This window comes from Hyaena hyaena, unplaced genomic scaffold (assembly GCF_003009895.1).
Source record: "Hyaena hyaena isolate Hyena2069 unplaced genomic scaffold, ASM300989v1 scaffold_418, whole genome shotgun sequence".
NCBI classification, from domain to species: domain Eukaryota; kingdom Metazoa; phylum Chordata; class Mammalia; order Carnivora; family Hyaenidae; genus Hyaena; species Hyaena hyaena.
In genome coordinates, this window is record NW_024081051.1 from 1,046,074 (window position 1) to 1,068,326 (window position 22,253).

The 22,253-nt window shown below is 43.9% G+C and overlaps 2 protein-coding genes across 5 annotated transcripts in view; one reads left to right on the forward strand and one right to left on the reverse strand.

The window, feature by feature from the left end:
• The window catches only part of DOCK9 (dedicator of cytokinesis 9), a 290,243-nt gene extending 274,755 nt beyond the window's left edge, over positions 1–15,488 (reverse strand). For all 4 annotated transcript variants that reach the window (XM_039252519.1, XM_039252516.1, XM_039252512.1 and 1 more), the window contains exon 1: positions 15,337–15,488. In XM_039252519.1, the coding sequence (XP_039108450.1) occupies positions 15,337–15,465 (129 nt within the window). In that variant the 5' untranslated portion in view covers positions 15,466–15,488. The remainder of the gene's footprint in view (positions 1–15,336) is intronic.
• Positions 15,489–15,767: 279 nt separating this feature from the next.
• Positions 15,768–22,253, forward strand: part of LOC120245452 (collagen alpha-2(I) chain-like) — a 32,110-nt gene continuing 25,624 nt past the window's right edge. Inside the window, exons 1-2 of the mRNA XM_039252522.1 lie at positions 15,768–16,118; positions 16,160–17,074. Of these exons, the coding sequence (XP_039108453.1) occupies positions 15,768–16,118; positions 16,160–16,873 (1,065 nt within the window). The 3' untranslated portion in view covers positions 16,874–17,074. The remainder of the gene's footprint in view (positions 16,119–16,159; positions 17,075–22,253) is intronic.

Consider the following 22,253-nt stretch of genomic DNA (forward strand, 5'->3'; position numbering starts at 1 on the left):
GCACCCCTGCCATGAACATGTACACCAAGCTTCAAGTTTCCTAGGTCTCATAAAAACAGAGTAATAGATGTAGAGATCCTGGTATATTTCTATTCCCCAAAAAAGCAGACTTCAGTCTCAGCACCTTCCTGCAAATCTGATCTGCACTAGTCACAGCCTTCCTTCTTCTTTCCAGGAAGCCTAAGAGGCAAGAGGCAGAGGACTCCCAAAGGGGAACACCAACCCCAAAGCCCCCTGGGACTCATCTAAGCTTGTCTTTCCCTCTAACACCCTTCTGGAAGACAAGGTCTGTGCCTTAATCAAATGTTTATCCTTTAGTGTTTGTTGAGTAAATGAACTACAGATAATAACTGGGGATCTACTGAACACTGAAGCATAAGAACTTAAAAACTGTAATAACACTGCATTTTTGTCTGCTAATGTCATTGTTAAAAACTCAAAAATGACTCAAGATCTGCTAAGATCCTCACTAAAAGATAAACAAGAGGACAATGAATCCTCAGAAGGCTCTAGGGCAAGATGCCCTAGCCTGATAATGTGGAAGATCACAGGGAAGCCTGGAACAGAAAAGACTGGGCTCCATCAGGCGTCTGCCCCTCCCTTCTCAAAGGTTACTGCTGATGGAAATGAGCTCCAGGCTGCACCAGGCAAGGCTCCAAACCTAAGGATTTGGTCAGAAAGAATCAGCTTAAATCCACTCTGGGCTGGTTAGTGCCTCACCTACAGTACAGGTGACACAGGGCAGGCCCTAGGCCAGGATACAAAGTTGTTAAGTGTCACAAGCAGAACCCAGATCTCCTGACATGAAGTAGTATACTGCTGGCTGGAATATGCTGGGAAGTTATGGAGTAGGTCTGGTTTGGGACTTATTTCCCAGAATGGAGGATGTCCAAGACACCAAGACTCCATATTGCAACAACAGAAGTTGGGCTTCTTTATGACAATTTCTAACAAATGAAGCCACAGGAAAAGACATCTGTGATTCTCTCAAATTCTAGAAGCTATTCTGAAATTCATTTCCTCAAATGAAGCTCCCTATAATGTCTACCAAAGGAGCCTATCCTCACCACCCAACCTGTGGGGTATCCAGAGGCCATAATCTTTGCTTCTTCTCTCCAGCTGTGAAACTCCAGACCATGATATGTGACTTATAAAACGTGACTCTCCCCAGTTCAAGAAACCATCATTTGGGGCGCCTGGGTGGCTCAGTCGATTAAGCGTCGGACTTCAGCTCAGGTCATGATCTCATGGTTCATGAGTTCAAGCCCCACCTGCTTCAGATTCTGTGTCTCCCTTTCTCCCTGTTCCTCCCCTGCTCACACTCTGTCTCTCTCTCTCAAAAGTAAATAAACATTAAAAAAAAATTTTTTAAAGAAAAAAAGAAACCATCATCTTCTACTGATCATCCCACTTCTCGCTCACTATCTCTTACACAGCAAAAGTTCTTATGCTTCAGTGTTCAGTAGATCCCCAGTTATTATCTCAACACCGAGGTTTTTACTAAAATTTGCCTGGATATATTAACTCTTCTAGGAGAAATGAATACTGTGTCACCAATCTTTGCCTCCCTCAGTTTTGAGGGGTTTTAAGTTTTATGTTCTGTTAAAAACTTGATATGTTAATTGCTTTTTCACAAAATCACCTCCATAGAAGACAGTAAAGCACACACATTCTTCAGTTCCAAAAAAAAAAAAGACTCCTTTAACAGCAGCTATTATTAATCTTCTAGAAAAAATTAGCACCCTCTCAGAAGTTTTTCTTAAAAGAATAAAGAAAATCAAAATGGCTAAATGGGTAAATGAATATATTAAAAGCCAGGGAAGAAAGAATGTTAACCTACAAGATTAAATATCCTGCAAACTCTAGCTAGTATAATAGTTTATAAATGAATCTAACATAGTATAAATATTATGGCACCTCTGCTACCGCCATGGGAACTCTGTTTTCTACTTAAGAAAACAGCAATATGTTAGAATGACAGATTAAATAAATTCACTAAACAATTTTAAAAATGCGAACTTTTCTGTAATAATACAATTTGAACCAAAATGCCACTTATAGCTGAATATTTATTTCAGCCAAGGCAAAGCAGCCCAAAAGGTAAAAAAAATGACCTCGATTAACATAACTTATTCTACAGTAAAGAATTTTAGGTTAATAGGCCCAGGAAAATTTTTTCTTTTTCTCAAACCACAGAAGAATTTGAACCAGAGTATAGATAAAACTATGATTTTCTATCCCTAAAATAACATTATTTGACTACTAAATTAATCCTTCATTCCTCAATAAGTTTCTATTGAGATCTTTTTTAGATTAATCTTATAATTCTTGCCTTTTAATTCCTTTGCTCTTTCCTCCTAACCCCTTAACAGAAATGTAAAACTCCCATCTTGACTTGTAGAAAAATGAATGTCAACTTCACCTACCAACTGGCCTAGGAATAATGAAATATACAAGCAGGAGATCCACGGTGCAAATGGATGTATTATAGTCTGATATTATCTGATTATCATGGTCTGTAAAGATACTCAATGAAATGCAAGTGTAAACAGAGTAAACTCAATTATTTCCTGTGGTCAGTGGAAAGTACACCGGACCCAGAGTCAATAAACTCAATTTTGTTCTTGTCTATAATACTAACTAGCTATATGATCATAGACTAATTGCTTAACCATGATAGATCTTAATCTTCTTCATCTGTAAAATTAGGAAACTGGATCAGATGACTTCTAAAGATAACTTTCACCTCCAAAACAATATGATTTCATTTCCATGTGACTATTTCTCCCAACCCAGAGAATTCATGGTACCTTCCTGAAAGGTATATAATGATTCAAGTTAACAATTTAAAAGTTCTAAGAAACTCGGGGTGCCTGGCTGGCCCAGTCAGTGGAATATACAGCTCTTGCTCTTGGGGCCGTGAGTTCAAGCCCCATGTGGGGCATAGAGACTACTTTTTAAAAATTTAAATTTAAACTTAAAAAAAGTTTCCAGGAGCTCCTGGGTGCCTCAGTTGGTTAAGCGCCCAACTTCAGTTCAGGTCATGATCTCATGGTTTGTGGTTCAAGTCCTGACAGCTTAAGAGCCTGGAGCCTGCTTCAGATTCTGTGTTTCCCTCTCTCTCTGCCCCTCCCCCACTCATGCTCTGTCACTCTCCCTCTCAAAAATAAACATTAAAAAAAAAAGTTTCCAAGACTCTCAAACTATATCATTTAGACAATCCCTGCCATGGAAAAACTGCTAAATATTAGCCAGATGACCTTAAGTGAGTCATTTGATCTCTCCTGTCTTCAGCTTCTTCATCAAAAAACAGAAGTAGAATAACTATCACTGTCCGACTGGATTTTCCAAAGTTTGAAACAAGACAGTTTTTGAAAAGAATTTTATAAAACTGCCCAATGCGAAATTTCACTATTTCACAAGGGCCTCCTTCTATGAACATTTAATGCAGGATCTTAAACTGATGGACAATATTTTTGCTACCAAGATGCATGTAGGGGCACCTGGGTGGCTCAGTCTGTTAAACGACAGGCTTCAGCTCAGGTCATGATCTCTCAGTTCATGGGTTCAAGCCACGCATCGGGCTCTGTGCTAATAGCTAGCTCAGAGCCTGGAGCCTGTTTCAGATTCTGTGTCTCCCTCTCTCTGACCTCCCCTGCTCACCCTCTCTCTCTCTTTCTCTCTCAGAAATAAATAAAACATTTAAAAAATTTTTTTAAAAAAGATGCACGTATATGTCTCACTTCAGGAGCACATTTTACATCAAGATACACACTTGTTTAAGCACTAAGGTACACGTGTAATTTTCAGAGTCCTAATTTTATATGCAATACCAGAATTTTCCTCCTACATTGCTTGTGTTTTCTTTTTCCTAATAGATTATTACTATTCATTTATGGAAGTAATACAATTAGGAAATAGAATATATAAAGGACAAATCATATGCCTTCTTTTCATGTATTTCCTTCCAACATTTTTCGTACACGCAGGCTATTTCTTACACAGTTGTGATCAGACACATTTCTGTAGTTTGCTTCTTTTTCACCAATACTGTAATTTTTCCATGTTGTAAATTCTCCCTGAATGGCACTTTTAAGGGTCATATGATATTCTTTCAGGTGGCTCTCATAGGTAATAAAAGCTTGTACTTACTGGGTATTTACTGTGTGCCAAAACTTGTTCTAAGTGCTTTAGATGCAAGTGCTCACTTAATCACCACAAAGATCTACAAGAGAGAAGTGCTGTTATAATGTCCATTCTCAGAGGGAAAAGCCTTCTCAGCAGAGCTTGGGTTTAGAATGTCCGGAGTCCAAGTTCTTAACCGTTATATTCCACTGTATCCCTAGAAAGAACAATGCCCCATCAACATAATCTTGGTTATACTACCATCTGTTTCTATGTTCTAGAATTCAGGAACTAAACATCTGATATTTAACTTTCTCCTGAAACAAAAGAACATGGTTTATTATATCATCTGTAAGATCACAAAACTTTTTCGTGAACAAAATACCACTTCTACTTTTTTCAGTGAATCATTCTGTATATACTGTTTATAATCTCTTTTTTAACTTAGCACAGTAAACATCTTTCCATACATTACTCTAGACACATGACAGAACATGTATTTTCTGTCAAGAAGAAATGTTTGAAAATGCAGTATGTGAATCTCAAACTAAGAATATAAAAGCTTCAGAAGAAACTTGAGAATAAAGTGGTCGGTGGAGACCCTAGGTAGTTCCTGGACATCAGCTTCCAGATTAAGTCTCAGTGAATCTAACATTCAGTAAATGTTAATCTATAATAAATAAATGGGCATGTCTCAAACACAAGCAGGGACACAGCCGGCCTCCCAAAGTAGGACACACCCAAGTGCTATCTTAATTGTATTCATCCCTGCCAAATTCAAAGAAAGGGGGTAGGGAGATTCAAACACACCATTTGGCATTAGAGTTCTGATCATATAGTATGTCTCCTTGCTATCAATTCACTGATAAGGACTCAAGGAGTCTGTTAGAGGAAAAAGTGACAAGAGATGTAAAAGAAATAGAAAGAACTTCACCATCTACACACTCCTTCATGGTTTGCAGAACTCATGATTCAACTGAATGGAAAGCACCCCCAGTGGTTTTTACTGGTTGTATTTTTGTTTTATTTTGTTTTCAGATGAGTTAGCTAATAAATAGCTAACACAAGAATTAGATATCAGTGTGTTATTTTATACACTGAAGCTCTAAAGAGTTGGTGAAGACAAATGGTCCTAAAAAAGGAAATTAATCTTATTTGTATCCAAATGTGTGGCTGCTTTCAAAAACGATGCAGAGATCATACAGATTTACTGACAACCTGACCAGTTTTTTTCCTCAACTAAAACAAACAAAAGGGCCAGCCCCCAAGTGGTCATTCTTACATGTGAGAAGATCACCAAATTTGTCAGGCGGCAATGAGAAATTAATGATATAATGGATTGAGATTAGGAAAATTAATCTGGCAGAGGGAGATGGGCTGGAATGAAGTAAATAGAAATGGGTACAGGGGAGTGAGATTAAGGGCAATGGGGGATCAAAAAAAAAAAAAAAAAGATGAGAAACTAAAACCATAAGATGTATGGTTCAGAATTCATTCACTCACACATTAAATATTCGCCGCAGCCCTGCTACCTGGCAGGCCCCGGAGAAACTGTAGTCAGCAAACAGTTCAGTGAGGGAAACACATTAAACAAATGTACACACAAATAAATATCTAAATGGTGCTAAGCGGAACGGAGAAAAGGAACAGGCAAGGCCTGTTGCAGTTTGGGTGGGTAGGCAAGGCCTCTGTGAGGCAAGGGCATGTAAGTACAGTTCCAAAAACCTAGGGGAGTGGCCTGGCAGATGAGGAAAGAGGCAAGAGGTGATTATTATCCCAGGCAGAGGTAAGCGCTCCTGCCAAGGTCCTGGGGTATGAGAGAGCCTGGCATCCGGAGGACATTAAAGCCGGGCCAGTGAGCAGGGCAGAGTGGTGCCTGAAAAGGAGAGCACCTTACAGTCCCAGCTCCTATTCCAAGGGCAGGGGAAGCACCGGTGTGTTAAGGATTCAGAATTAAAGCCTTAAGGATAGAGTAAGAAAGGCAGCAAGGAGACCAGATAGGAGAGACTATGGTGGGGATCAAAGGAAAGGGAGGGAACAGAGGGAAGGAGACGACGGGTCACAGCAGTCAGGGTGTGGCTCACCAAAGATTTTAGCTCTCCTTCCAGGCGCAGAGATAAGATTGGACTTCCCTGCCAACGGGCCAGAAGAAAAAGTGACTGCGTCAAAGCCTAAGAGCCTATGAGGGAGTTCCCACAGTTTCCTCCCAACAAGGACACACCATATTAAAGATGGTGGCTGTCCCCAACCCAGGTCCCAGGATGTGGATAACATGGCCCCAGCCCTCCTCAACAGAGAGGGAAAAAAACCTTCTGAGGCACTAAGGTTTGGGAGTCATTCGCCCACACTGACAGAAGCAGAAATAGAACATAACGGATGCAGTGAGGATGGAGAAGAGGAAGGCAAAAGGAGATGAAAAGAAGAGATAAAGGAAGAATGAGAGGTTTCAAAGTCAGCAGCCATGACAATGATGCCTATTGCTAAGGAAAAGAACGCGAAGAGGATGGTTGGTTTGCGATGAAAAGCGGCAATTTATGTTTCAGAGATGCTGAACCTAAGGGACTTGTAGGACAGCCAAGTACATGTGTCAGACAGATCCAAGTACACACGGAGAAGCAGGCCTAAGCTGGGGAAACTGAGATAAAGATTCAGATATCCAAGTGAAGGTGCAGAGCTCCCTTCAGAGTGAAGAGCAGAGATTAAATTCCATGAGCCAGTGGTGAAGGGACCCATCACGAATGCCGCCAGGAGTCTGGGTAGAAAGGGGACAGAGTGACGGGAGCACAGAGGAGAAGCAGAAAAGGGGAAGGAGGAGGCCTGAATGGCGTCAAAGGCTGCAGACTAATGAGTCGAGAGGCCACCCCACCCCAAGGACAGAAGTCAGGCTTCAAGAGCGCAATCCAAGGTCACACCATGCTTAGTAGCAAAGAGGTACTAGAACCCAAACAGCCAGGCTCAAGCCCCTGAACTTAATTAACCACAAGTCCCCTTGCCTTACAGCGATGCAATGGAAGAATTTTCTCAACATTATTCTTCTAAAACAAAACGTAATGGCATCATTAATATTCCACGTTCCACAACTCATTTAGACTACTTTTAAGATCTTTCAATAGTTTGCAGTTGGTTGGTATTTTACATTTTCTGCCCAGAGCAGTCAGCACTGTGACTTCAGACACTGAACTTAATGTACATTTCAGGTTAATCCTCAGGAGAAATTCTCACGGTCGTAAGTACCGGACCAAAGAAAGGGAGCGTGTTAAAGTTTTTGATAAGTAGCCCAACTGCAAAAAGATTATACCATTCATCATGTCACGCAATCCAGGAGACCCAATTCTCATTAAATGCCGTGCAAATGGGAGTCTCTGGAGTTCGGAGCAGGGTGGTCCTGAAAACAGGAGTGCCCGGTTCACCCATCCTTGCAAATATCTTTTCTATCTTTGCAAATCTGCAAATTTATTAGGCAAAAATGGCATCTTGTTTTAATTAATGTTTCTGTAGTTATTAGCAAGGTTGAACATTTTTGTCTGCTCCTTATTGGGTAATTATACTCCTTTGAGAAATTGTGTATTAGTGTCTTTTCCTATTTTTCTACCGGAGTGTTTTTCTTTTTGTAATTGACTTGTAAGAATTCTCAATATATTTTTAAAAACTTAATACCATGAGATATGGATATATAAAGAGAGTGCTTAGTGTTTCTAAGCTTACTGACTTCCTATTTTATTTCATTTTGTTTTTATTTAGGGGCGGAGGCAGAAAGAGAGAATCTCAAGCAGACTCCACACTCAGTGCAGAGCCCAACCCAGGGCCTGATCCCACGACCCTGGGACCATGACGTGAACCAAAATCAAGAGTGGGGTCCTCGACTGACTGAGTCACCCAGCCACTCCTTTAAAAAATTTTTCTGTTTCGTTTTACTTATTTTAGGGCAAGAGAGAAAGCAAAGCTTTTATTTTCTTTATATTTTGGGTGTCTATATATGGACCACAAGGATTTTTTTTTTTTTTTTTTTTTGGAGAAAGAGAAAGTTAAGAGCAGGAGAGAAGGACATAGGAAAGTGAGAAAGAATCCTTTTTTTTTTTTTTTTTTTTTTTTACAAATAGTTTATTGTCGAATTAGTTTCCACACAACACCCAGTGCTCATCCCCACGAGTGCCCTCCTCCATGCCCATCCCCCCTCCCCCCTACATCCATCAGTTCGGAAAGTGAGAAAGAATCCTAAGCAGGCCCCACATTCAGCACAGGGCCTGACATGGGGCTCGATCCCATGACCCTGGGATCAAATCAAGTCAGAGACAGCTTATTGACTTTTAAATTTATGGTACTTGTTACACACAAAACAGGGGTTTGAGTGTTTACATGGGAAGGCAATAGGCAGAGTGATTAGGAACATGTGGTCTGAAGCCATAGTGCCCAGGTTCAAGACCCAGGTGCTCCACTTACAGCACTGTCACCTTGTGACTCACCCTCTCACACGTGAAGCTCTAACATATATCCTAGGACAAAGCAAGTGCTCAATAAATGCTGGGTCCAGATATATTTAGTCAAGATAACCAATCTTTTGGATAGATAACATAAACATGACCTCATTTTTGTTAAGCACTTATATTAAGTGATTTCAATACCTTATTTGATCTTTATTTTAAAAACTAAGATAATAATATCTAATAATCCCAACTCTCAGATGAGCAAACTGAAGCTTAGGTAAAGTAACCTACTCGGAGGCCTCAGCTCACCAAAGTAACAGCTCACTTTATAAACGCAGACCAAACTGGTTTTTCCCTTTACTTCAAAGCTTTAAAAATCCCTCTTCACCCTTACATGATTATTCATCGATGTTTTATGCTGCTTCTTCTATTTATTTCACACGTTAACTCTTATATTTAGTTATAATTTGTTTTAGTATAAAAGGTGGGACTCCGAAATAAGTCAGGCAGAGAAGGACAGATACCATATGTTTGCACGTATAGGTGGATTAGGAGGAACTTAACAGAGGACCGTCGGGGAGAAGAAGGGGAAAAATAGTGGGGGAGACGGAGGGAGGCAAACCATGAAAGACTCTTGAATGCTGAGAACAAACCGAGGGCTGATGGGGGTGGGGGTGAGGGGATGGGGGGTGATGGGCATGGAGGAGGGCACTTGTGGGGATGAGCACTGGGTGTTATACGGAAACCAGCTTGACAATAAACTATTTAAAAAAAAAGTGGGGCTCCAACACTGGTTCTTTTGCAGCACCATTTACTGAATGGACTGCACCCACCACATCTGACTACTCCACCTAAGATACCCTAAACATTTACACCCACTGAGGCCTATTCCTGGGTTTTCTCTGCATGCCACAGACCATAAAGGTCTGTCCTTGGACCTGCATGACACAAAACCGTCACATTATTTACCCCCAAGATTACACTTAGGAGAAGATGTCTCTAAGAAGCATATATTTAGGGGCACCCGGGTGGCTCAGTCAGTTGAGTGTCCTACTTTTGATTTTAGCTCAGGTCATGATCTCACAGTGTGTGAGTTTGAGCCCCACATTAGCTCTGTACTAACAGTGCAGAGCCTGCTTGGGATTCTGTCTTCTTCTCTATCTCCCTTTCCCCTCTCACCTTCTTTCTCTCTCTCTTTCTCTCTCAAAAATAAATTAAAAAGAAGAATATATTCACAGGCTGCTAGGAACCTCTTTCCTAAAATAGGTTTCAAAGAGACAGGGGAAAAAATCTATTTTGTGATTTACTCCCAGCCAATCATTGAAATTATTCCCAAAATTAGCAAACATACCCCTCAGAATTTCTCCCCCTTCCTCCTAAAACTTGACCCTCTTTGCCCAAACTGCTCTGCTTGCCCCTTCTTGGCCTAGCCAGGCACTCTAAGCATTTGTTCAATCTCTCATTCTTTTCTAGAAAACAAGTGCCCCTTATCTCTGCATCTCCCAGGTCCTGTTTGGTTCCTCAGAACACTTTCCCATGTGCACCAGTTCTGTCTTCTCATCTTCCTCTATTCCTCTATTTGCTGAACCTTTTCAGCAAAGGTTCAGCATTTGACCTTTTAATGTGCTTCTTTGTATTGTGATTCACCTTTCTGTAGACTACTGACCTGTCCACCTGTTTAGATCATAAACCCTCAGGGCGAGGGCTCGCTCTAACACAGCAGCATATTTCCACCACCCAACAAAGAGTCCTGGCACAGAGAAGGCCCTCAACCCATGTGGAGAAAGGTTTTACAATTCCTTCCCTCCCTTTTCAAGTTCAAGGCATTACTAATGCCCTCCTGTCTTTTAATATTCAAATGGACCAGAAACCAAAGAAATAGAACCTGTTGTTGATTATCTACTTAGAGATGGGCCTCCACCCTACTTCCTGTGTTTGGGGACATTTCTGTTTGTCAGGACTCCACCAGAGGGTGGAGAAAGACAGTGAGGTGATGCTCAGGCCGGTTCAGTTGCCACTTACTAACATATCTGATTTAAAATTACAGCCAAAATGAGGTTTTACCTTACCGAGGATTTCAAAGACCACCACCACTCGGGTCTCACGTTCCCTCAGATAATACTGGAAACTGGGGTTGACTGACCTAAGAGGGTGAGGAAGGCCTCAAGCGTGTCCGCCAGGAGAGTATCATCCCATCCCTTCTGTCCATCTTCCACCGGTAACACAAAGGAAAATTTAGTGACCTGACTCGGTTTCATTTCATTTCACACTGCTGGATCTCCAAAGGGCATGGAATAGTATCACTGGCAGGGGCTTGACATGGAAGGAGAGTTTGAAGCTGAACATACAGACATAAGATCAGTAAGGAAGTTGGCAGCCAGGTGACTCAGGCATCAAAACCCAAGTTCATATACCTGGTAAACCCACACAAAGGCCCATGTCACAATATTTACACCAATCTTCCAGAGAAAGGATATTTTTAGGCCTTGGGTGGCACAGTCTGTTAGATCTAGGCCATTATGATGCTATCTTTAATAAATCTGAAAGACCCAAGGTAAAATGCTTTCAGGAGCTCCAAAAGCAATCATAGCTCAGCCTGTCTCAGGGAAGATTTTCTTCTGAGCTTGCATATATTTTGAATGTACTGCCCTCCTGACTATTCTAAATCATGGAAAACTAATTCTGGAATTGTGAGGATTCTTCTTGCGTTGGCCAAAATCATAAATTACTTTTCCTACAGCTAAGATGATTACTAGCAATACATCTACTGCTCATAAAAAGCAACTTAGAATTCAAGCCTGTTGATAAGGAAAGGGATTCTAGGATCAGTCTAGTCCAGAGCCTCATTTAATATAATGGAGCCCTAAAGTTCAGAGAAGTTACACAACAGTCCAACGTGACTTAAGTAACTGGTCAAATAAATGGCAAGCACTGTCAAAGAGCTTTGTCTATATTACTCATTTAATTCTCCCAACCAACCCTATAAAAATAAGGTTATTATCCCCACTCCACAGATAAGGAAACTGAGGTACAGCAAGTTATATGCCTAAGACTGCCCAGCTGGTAAGGGGCAGAGCTTGACTTACAACCTACATGCTCTTCCCTCCAGAGCCCATGGTCTCAACTACTACATCTTTAGGATTAAGACCCAGGACTCCTAACTGCAGATAGGGCCCTCACTGTCATAATTCTAAGCCTCACAAAAGGGTGAACCAGAGCACCTGGCTGGCTCAGTCAGTAGAGCATGTGACTCTTAATCTCAGGGTCATGAGTTCAAGCCCTACATTGGGTGTGGAGCCTACCTTAAGAAAAAAAAAAAAAAAAAGAGCTAACCACATTTGAAGAGGTCTACAAACCTTATTTAAATCCTGATTAGAACAAACTACCTATCAAAGATGTTTTTTAACCAATCTGGGAAACCTGAAGAGTATATCAATAATTACTGTTAATTTTATCATAATGGCATTATACTTCCATACAAAATATCCCTATTTTTAACAATACGTACTAGGAATATGGGGTGAAAGGACAGGAGGCCTGGAATTCACAAACATACACCTATACATAAAACAAAACAAAAAAATGAACATTTAAAACAAAGTTAGGTAAAATCTTGATAATTATTGAATCTGTGTGATGGACTATGAGGGTTTATTATACTATTCTCTCCACTTTAATATGTTTATTTTCAAGCTCTTCAAATTAATACAAAATCATTTTTAAAGGCCTGCAAACCTGAACCTATAAAAAATGAAGCTATCAAACAAGGAAAAATTTATGAGCACATCTCACTTTTTCATTTTAAAGTTTGTTAAATGGCAGTCTTTAGTACCTACTAAACTATTTAATTTTGTTGTTTCTGATCTCACTACCAGCCACTCACCAGTACTAGAAGCATGGGAAGAGCCAGTTAAATCCATATCCTCTTCATTTTTAATTTTAGTCCATCTGCAAAGTAGCTGTATTAGTCAGCTAGTTAAGAATATTTATTGAGCATTTACTATGCTGTAGGCGTTGTATTAGCAGTGACCCAAGTTGTCAAAGAGTAATCTTCTGTCCCTCTCTCTGCCCCTCCCCCACTGCACTTTCTCAAAAATAAATAAAACATTCAAAAAAAAAAAAAGAGGGGTGCCTGGGGGGCTCAGTTGGTTGAGCATCCAACTTTGGCTCAGGTCATGATCTCACACTTTGTAAGTTCAAGCCCCATGTGGGGTTTGCTGCTGTCGGCACAGAGCCGGGGTTCAGATTCTCTGTCCCTCTGTCTCTACCCCTCCCCAGCTTGCACTTTCTCAAAAATAAAAACATTAAAAAAAATTTTTTTTAAAGGCCAAGCAGAGTAATACTTCCATCCAAGCCTGGATCAAGAGACCTTGGGGTTCCAAATCCTGGCTTGGTTGCTGTTCGGCCTCCTGCAAGGATCAGGGGCCCTCCTTACGTCCTCCTAGAACAAAGCCAAACATAGTGGCAGGAGCACTGTGGCCTCCTGGCAGACACTGGGGAGCAGCAAGAAGAAGCTGGTGGTGGCAGAGTGCCTGCGAGGAGGGGAAGGGAGTGAGGTTAACGGGTAATTTTTTTTTAATGTTTAATTTATATTTGAGATAGAGATAGAGACAAGGTGAGCAGGGGAGGGTCAGAGAGAGAGGGAGACACAGAATCTGAAACAGGCTCCAGGCTCTGAGCTGGCAGTCAGCACAGAGCCCGACGTGGGGCTCAAACCCACGAACCGTGAGATCATGACCTAAGCCAAAGTCAGACGCTTAACCAACTGAGCCACCCAGGTGCCCCAGTTAATGGGTAATTTTTAAGGTCTGTAAACTATCTCCAATTCCTCCTTCTGCAACGCAGAACACCTGCAATGCACTTCCCATTCCGCTAGCAAGCCCCTCAAACGCCCCAGCGAGTACCCTGGCTTTCCTGCAATTTGCATTTGTTTCATCATACAAGTGACTACCAACAGAAGACACTTAGAGTTGAGACATCAGCCAGGCATCTGACGGTCAGTGCCAGAGGGTGCCCAGGGAAAACAGATGTACCATTAAAGTGTCATGAGGTGCCACGGAGGTGTGTCAAACATGGGAAGGGACACTACCAGCTCACTATCAGTAGGCCATCCCCCAGCGGGAAGGGCAGATACTCAAGGAATGTTGCACATCTACGTCTGTTGCAAGGTTGTGCCTATTTTGGCACTTCTGTGCCCAACCTGATGGTCATTAAACTGGAACTTCCTCTTCGGTTCAAGTCTGCCAGGACTTTGGCAATCATGGCACAGCCATGTTTTACTTACTCTTCTTTTGCCTCAAATCCCTGATGAGGGCAGTGGCTCCCGGTTAAAAGAACTAAATTGCATGTGAGGACAGAAAAGATGCCACAGATGTTGCAGGCTTTATCCTTAACACATACACAATGGCACAAAGTCAAGAAGATGCAGGAAGTCCTCATTAGACGAAAGGAAAAGAAGTCACAGTGGGTCACGGAGGAGAAGCTAGGTTCTCGTCTATTCCCAACTCCTGCTCTACTCTTATCACTAACTGATCAAGTGCAGTAGAAAAACAAAATAAAAATCCCTATTTTATTACTGACCGGCTGGATGGGGTTTGAGGAATCTGGGGTGAGCTGGCAGAGCTGTCAACTGAGAGAAAAATCTAAAAAACTAAGCAAACTGGACACGGAAATCAGCAAAGCTTCATCTCCAGTCTCCACAAACATCACTCGTGTCAACCTGTGTCTGGCCAGGAAGGGCATCTATCTGCCACCAGAAAGATGCCCCAGCTCCTGTGTCAAGGGGCCAACACTCATCTGGACAATACCCCACAAAGAGCACCACGAAGCACAGACAACCACCTCCAAGGCCCATCTTCCTGCATCGTTCCAACAAACACGAGTCACCCGCCCACAAACAAGTCCCTTTCCAGAAAATAAATGCCAACGACAATGCAAGGAGCAGCTAAAAGTTTCCAGCTGCCCCAGAGAACATGCCTGCCACCAAAAGCCGTTCCTCTCCCGAGCCATCCGAGGGATCTGGATGTACTGCGTTTCCAAATACTGCTGGCTATGGAGAAGTCGACTTAAAACTTCACCTTCCTACACCCAGGGGCCTATTCTTTAAAGATGTTCTGCTACAACCCAATTAATCGTGGACCTCCTCGCTTCGCTTGTTTCAAAGCTCAAACTTCATAGCCATTTGCACCCGTGCTGAAATTACCAAGGGTTTCTATCACGCCCCCTAACCCTTCAGAAGAGGAGGCCAAACCTCAGGAAGCCGGCTTAAGGGGAGGGGGCGGAACCGCTTCCCTTCTGGAGCTCAGCCCACCCAAAGGGTGCGCAGGGCCACCTCTTACCCTGGGTTTTGGATTGAAAAAGGAAGCCCCCACCTCCAGTCCCCTGAGCGCCTCCAGGCCACAGGTGTCAAGCCCCTCCTGAATACCGGAAGAGCAGGGGACTGCGGGAGAAACGAGGCAAAGGAGAGTAAAGCCCCATTTGGCAGAAGGAGGTAAACTTGGGGGTGAGGGGGAGGGAGTAGTTGAGGGAGATGGCGATCTCACTCGCAGGAAATTTCCCAGGAGGGAAGGGGCCCCAGCAGTGGGGAGAGGACCCCCGCACTCAGGATGGGGATGTGGAAGTTGCTGCCCCTCCGGGACCTTCCCTTCTCCCCTGTCCAGCATCCACCACCTCTTAACCCTGCGGTCCTAGCGGAGTCGGGCTGCTCGGCCTGGGCCCGACCGACTTCGAGGAGCGTGGAGGAGGTGGCCGCCCGCCCGCCCCCCACCATCTGTGGTCCCGCACTCACCAGGAGCACCGAGCCGCGCACCACCTCCGACACGCTCTGTCGCAGCTCGGCCGCCGTGCCCGGCTTACTCAGCGCCCGGGTGAACTTCCGAGTCTCCGCCGAGGCAGGGAGCAGCGGCGGCTGCGACATCGTCGCCGCCTCTGCAGCCGCCGCGTCTGCTCCCGCGGTCCGGCCCGGCCGCGCCGCCGCCAGGTGCGCCTAGGGCGCCCGGCCTGGCCCGCCGGCAGCTCGGGGCGCTGCCGCCCGCCCCGCTCCCCCTGCCGCTCGCCGCTGGTCCTGGCGGGGCAACCCGGGCCGCGCCCTCCGCCCCGCGTCACGCCCCGAGGCGTCCCCCCAGGCGTCCGCGGTCCCCCGCGCTCAGAGCTGCGCCCGAGCTCGCTAAGCGCAACCGTGAGTGTGGCGGCGGCGGCGGCGGCGGCGGCGGCTCCCCCATGCCACCAGCCTCCCTCGGCGGCCGCTTGCCGGGCCGCCTCCTCGGGGCGGGGTGTCCGGCGCGGCGCGGGGCGGGGCGGGCCGGGCGGAGGAGGGGCCGGCGCGGCGGGACGGCGGGCCCGGCAGGTCTGCCCCGCAGGCGCCGCGCGGCGGGAGTGAGGTGGCGGGACGCGTGGGGCGCCTGCGCTCGGATCCCACTGCTGCCCGGGCCGCACGTCCGAAGACCCGAGGTGAGGGCCGCGCACGCCGCCGACTGGGCGCACAGTCCGGGGCCGGAGCGGGACCGAGTCCCCGAAACGGGCGCGGGTAGAATGGGACCGTGCGGAAAGCGGCCGGGTGCGGGCGCCGCGGCACCACGCCCCCTGTGGGGTCTCAGGAAGGTGGGCTTTAGGCGGCACCCACAGAGCACAGAGCCGTTGGGCAGACGCGGTCGTGCGGGGCCGCACGGAGCGCCCTGTCTGGGACCCGGTGTGGAGCGCCGCACGCACTCGCACCCGCGCTTCTCGGCCTAAAACCGCCATTCCGCCCCCAGAGGCGTGGCGCGAACGGCGGGAAGCCTCTGCGAGCCGAAGGGAGCGTTCCCGGGAGACGGGCGGCGCAGGCCGGCACAGCCGCTGCGAGTCACGCAGACCCCGGCCCGCAGCGGCGACCTGCTGCGTCACCTTGGGCGGGATCGAAACTTCTGGGCCTGGCCTCTCTCTTCAGGACAATAACGTGCAGGAGGCTGAAGGGGCACCACAAGCGTTCCCGCCGCCCTCCCGCGGCCGGGTGCGAACGTAAGGCGCGGGCCCGCGGGCCCCAGGAGCTGGCGGCTGCTAGCGACAGCTACCCATCTGAGGAACTTCCTCTCACAGACTTTCCCACTTTCCCATCCCTAAGGGGCCCCACCGCCCTGTCTCCTTTTCCTCTGTTTTCTGAGGAAACCCTGAGCGGCGTAACTCTGACCCCGCCGGAGAGAGGGCGCACGGGTGGAGGGAATTTGCGCGGAGCCCTGGACGCATGCTCCGTGGTATGGGTTCGGGCGGGTTCCCGGGGCGGGGAACCCGTCTTAAGGGCGGCCCCGCTGATTGGCCGGTCTTTTCCGGCCACGCCCACTGCCTGCTGATGGACAGCTGCCTACCTGCCTGGTCGGATTCCGCAGCGAGAGGTGGTAACTTGCTACAGGCCTCGGGAGGAATTGCCGCCGGCGCTCCAGCCACAGTGCCTGGAGGCGTCGTAACCGCGGTCACCGCGACAAAGGAGGCCGCCCATTGCATCCCACCTCACCGGAAAGCCAAACACAGGCCTAAATCGGAATCTTAAAGCGGTAGGAAAAATACCAGTCTCGTGCAGAAAGCAAAACACGGTTCAGGATTTAATGAGCAGGTCTAGCATGTAATAAAACTGGAGGTTAGGCATGCAGTTAGCGCCCAATAGAAGCTTGCTGGATTGGATTGTTTTCCTAGGAGGTTGGAATGCAGGATGTGGCAGTGAGTGAGCCTAACAGGCTGAAAGATCTACAAAACAAGTCATGTGTGATAACAAACAATTACACACTAACCCATTTCCTTCTCTGCGAAATAAGGGAAGAGCCCAGACACTTCCCAGGCCTCTCTTGTTCCTAGAGTAGAACTGGTTGACCTCAATGAAGTAGGGTGGATGCGGGCCCGTATCTCCCAGCCCTTGGGGGGAACTTGTGCTGTTCTGTATGGGCGTGCGCATCCTCCGGGCTACACTGGGGTATGTCAGCTCCATTCTTACCTAACCTGGTAGATGCTAGAATCCTAAATTAAGATTTTCCCTTTGGGCTTCTGACTCCTGAAGTAGTCTCAGACACACATTTACCCGACTGTGTTATCTTGGCTCTTTAAGCCATTTCTACTTCCATAGAAGGCAAACATCTTTTTTTTTTTTTTTAATTAAAAACAGCAAAAGCATACAAGGTTATAGGGCTTTCTTTTATTTTTTTCTTTCTTTCCCTTTTTGTTTTAAGAAACATGTAAATAAAGAAAAGAATAGAGGAGCCTGAGTGTCTCAGTTAAGCATCCGACTTCAGCTCAGGTCATGATCTCCCATTTCATGGGTTCCAGCCCCATGTCGGCCTCTGTGCTGACTGCTGGAGCCTGTTTCCAATTCTGTGTCTCCCTCTCTTTCTCTCCGCCTCATCCCCACTCATGCTTTGTCTCTCTCTGTCTCTCAAAAATACATAAATATTTTTTAAAAATTTTTGAAAAAGGAAAACATATCTAGAAAGTGAGGAGTTCCCCACACCTCCTAATTTCATCCATGTGTATATCAGTTCTGAATTCTGTGCTTGCTTACTAACCCATCTTTGTTTTCAAAACTGTAAGAAGAAAGCTTTCCTTTCTATTGAGGATGATACTAGTAGGTAATGGAGATGAAATATAATTGCAGCCTGTTTTGGAAATTTGCATATAAATAACTGGGCCACACCCAAGTACTGATAGTTCTCGCATTATCCATGTTTTAATGATAACTTCTTACTGCATCATTTCCTTGTTAGGTTTGCTTTTAGGATTTGTGTGTGTCTTTATGATGCATAATTAGTTTAAAATCTTTTCCAGGTAAATCTTGAAAGAGCATATCTATTTTTAGTATAAATAAAAAAGTAGCCTGTAAAGAGTAGCCAGTCTTGTGGATTGTAGCATCCAGGGAAGTGGGAAGGGGGCTTTCTTTTTCTTTTTTCTTTTATACTTGCATTGATTGAATTTTTAAAATTAAGCATCTATGACTGTTGTACTTTTTCTTTTCTTACAAAAGCTGGACACTTTCTTTTACCAAAAATATGTTGAGCTCTGTTATATACGAGGCACTACTAGAGATCAATATAATAATAAAATTATGGGGGTAACTGGGTGGCTCAGTTGGTTAAACATCTGACTTAAGCTCAGGTCATGATCTTGCCATTTGTGGGTTTGAGCCCCCCATCAGACTCTGCTGACAGCTCAGATCCTACAGCCTGCTTCATATTCTGTCTCCCTTGCTCTCTGCTCCTCCACCCTTCACACTCGCTCTCTCTCTCTCTCTCAAAAATAAATAAACATTAAAAAAAATTTAGGGGCTCCTGGGTGGCTCAGTTGGTTAAGTGTCTGACTTCAGGTCAGGTCATGATCTCACAGTACATGGGTTCGAGCCCCTCATTAGGCTCTGTGCTGACAGCTCAGAGCCTGGAGTCTGCTTCAGATTCTGTGTCTCCCTTTCTCTCTGCCCCTCCCTTGCTCATGTTCTGTCTGTCTCTCTCTCTCTCTCTCTTTCTCAAAAATAATAAACATTAAAAAAAGTTTAAAAAATTTAAATAATAAAATTATGAAGTTTCTTACAATCTGATGGTGAAAAGACTGAGGTTTTTTATTGTGTCAAAATGTTCATAATATACACTTAAAAGAGTATCATTCAATATCCTTTCAAATATGAAGTCATTATTACCATATCCAGTTGTCTTCTATATTTATTATACTCATTAATATTTATAATTCAACTGCTTTATTTTTTTTTATGTCTTTATTTTGAGAGACAGAGACAGAGAGCGAGTGGGGGAGGGACAAAGAGAAAGAGGGAGACACAGAATCCAAAGCAGGCTCTGGTCTTGAGCTGTCAGCACAGAACCCAATGGGGGGCTCGAACCAATGAACTGTGAGATCATGACCTGAGCCAAAGTCTGTCACTTAACTGACTGAGCCACCCAGGTGCCCCAATTCAACTCTTTTAGACTATAGCATAGAGCATTGTTTCTTTGAGTAGTTTGAACTACTCTTTTTATAGTAAATAGTTGCTTTGCTACAAAACAATAATAAAGGAGGACCAATAAATTAGCTAGAAAAAAGAAAAGACACCTGTTTTTAAAATAGAATTTGTTATCAGCCAGATTCATTCTATTCGCCTTTCTTTAAAGGACAGTATTAATAGTTTGCCATTATTTTTCTAGGACAGAGAATCCAAATTGCATTTTAAAATGTTTTCAGGGGGCGCCTGGGTGGATCAGTAAGTTAAGCGTCGGACTTTCGCTCAGGTCATGATCTCACGGTTCGTGGGTTTGAGCCCCTCATCAGGCTCTGTGTTGGCAGCTAGCTCAGAGCCTGGCGCCTGCTACAGATTCTGTGTCTCCCACTCTCTCCCTGACCCTCCCCTGCTCACGCTATCTCTCTTTCTCTCTCTCTCTCTCAATCTCAGAAATAAATAAATAAAACATTAAAAAAATTTTTTTTTAAGTTTGCAGAAATCATTTCAAGAGATGATATTGTCTGACTCCCATTTAAATCCTTAAATACTTTATTAACACTTTTTGGGGAATAGTGTATCAAAATATGGATTTTCCAAAGTTTGGAAAACTATTAACCATTTACTACCCAGAGATTGTGAGGAAAGTCCCAGGTCGTACACTCCACCTTCATAAGAAACAACCAGAAATTAATCCAGTCTAGGATCAACTGTCTTCTAGCCCACCAACTTCTCTCTTTTTCTCTTTGAATCAGCCACAGAATTTAACTTCTTTTAACTGCTCATCACCAGCAGTTTTGCTTTTATTGGTAAACATTGTTAGATAATCTACAAAGATTAAGTGGCACCAAAAGAGCATATTGTCTGTTCATTTCATTTTTTGGTCTATAACATGTAATCCAGGATACCATTAATATCCTTTGTGGGGTTTGTATTTCAAATCCTAAGCTTGTCATGTCATTATTTAATAAAAGAGAGTTGCTGGGGCGCCTGGGTGGCACAGTCGGATAAGCGTCTGACTTCAGCTCAGATCATGATCTCATGGTTTGTGAGTTTGAGCCTCACGTAGGGCTCTGTGCTGACAGCTCAGAGCCTGGAACCTGCTTCAGAGTCTATGTCTCCCTCTCTCTGCCCCTCCCCCCACTCACATTCTCTCTCTCTTTCTCTCTCAAAAATAAATAGACATTAAAAAAAGAATTTAAAATAAAATTGGTGACTGATGAGTGAAAATTGTCTTTAGTATCATCAGATATCAACAACTTATTACTATTGTAGATACGATCACATAATGATCATTTAAAATAATAGTGAATGCATAACCATTAGTTTGGGTTAAAAGTACTGTTGCTGAAGCCATCCCCACAATATTCCTGCAAGATAAATTAGTTAAAGTTCATGTCACAGATGAAGTATATCTACACAAATAGGGATGGATCCCTAAGTAACTGCTAATCTCTTGAAACAGGGTAAAACAGGACTTGGGTATCAAAGACCGTATCTGAAGAAGTAACTAGAGTTTTGTCCTCAGTTATTTCCATTGTAGGTAAGACTTTTCAATGAGCTAATAGAGCAGAAATTAGGCAGGAATTTTGCATAAGTTTTAAGAGTCTACCTGAACTAACCAGCTGAAATAGGATCCAAAAGCTAGTTTCCTTTGAAAAAGATTAATTTGGTAAAATTTACACAATTTTTAAAAAACATACTAAGAATGGGACTGGGTGACTCAGTGGGTTGAGCGTCCAACTTCAGCTCAGGTCATGATCTCGCAGTTCATGAGTGCGAGCCCTGCATCCGGCTCTGTGCTGACAGCCAAGAGCCTGGAGCCTGCTTCAGCTTCTGTGTCTCCCTCTCTCTCTGCCCCTCCCCCACTGATGCTCCATCTCTCTGTCTCAAAAAAATATGATGTCACAAAATTCAGAAAACTAACAACCATTTTTCCTATGGTTTTTGTCTGCATACACTTTGATAGTGTCTTCAAAAGACAATAATTTTGTGATATGTTTTATAGCAAGAACAGAAGGAAAATTCAGTCTTTTTTTAAGTATCCTTCATGGAAATCCTTTTATTGTGGATAATTTACAGAAGTCTTTTCAACTTTGCAATTAGTTGTTAGTCACATCTTAGAACTCTTGGATTTCATCAGATTTGGAGGAAGCACTGTTGAGTTTCTTCCATATATATACTATAAGATTTCAGGGTATTTTGAGGAGGTTTTTTTGTGTCAATGCCTTTGAGCTGACATTCTTCAATAGCCAGCCTGTCACTGGTGTCCTCATTACATTGGAGTATTAACAGTTTTATGCTCTCCTTATCAATACCAATATTTCCTGTTTGATCCATAAGAATTTATAGTTCTTTTCTAATGAGCCCATATAATTCACAGCTCTTCATAAATCCTATTTTCCAACAATCCAAATGCCATTCATTTCTCTTGATAGAATGTCTCTTCCTCATAACGATTCAATATGATCTGAAAGTTTGGCGTTATGCTTTCCTTCTCCATGTCAGAATAACTTTTGACTTAATCTCTCATCTTAACTGTTTAGTTTCATATTCCATTAATTTTTAGCTGAATTTTCTCTTGTTTTTTAAATAAACAAATTTAAGGAACGTAAAATAAGCTACCCTTTATATACATCTAGTTTATAGTTTCTCATGTGTTTTTATTGAAATGCTCTAAAACATCTTTTCTTTTTGTTGTTTATTTATTTTGAGAGAGAGTATGCATGAATGGGGGGGGGGGGCATAGAGAGAGAAAGAATCCCAAG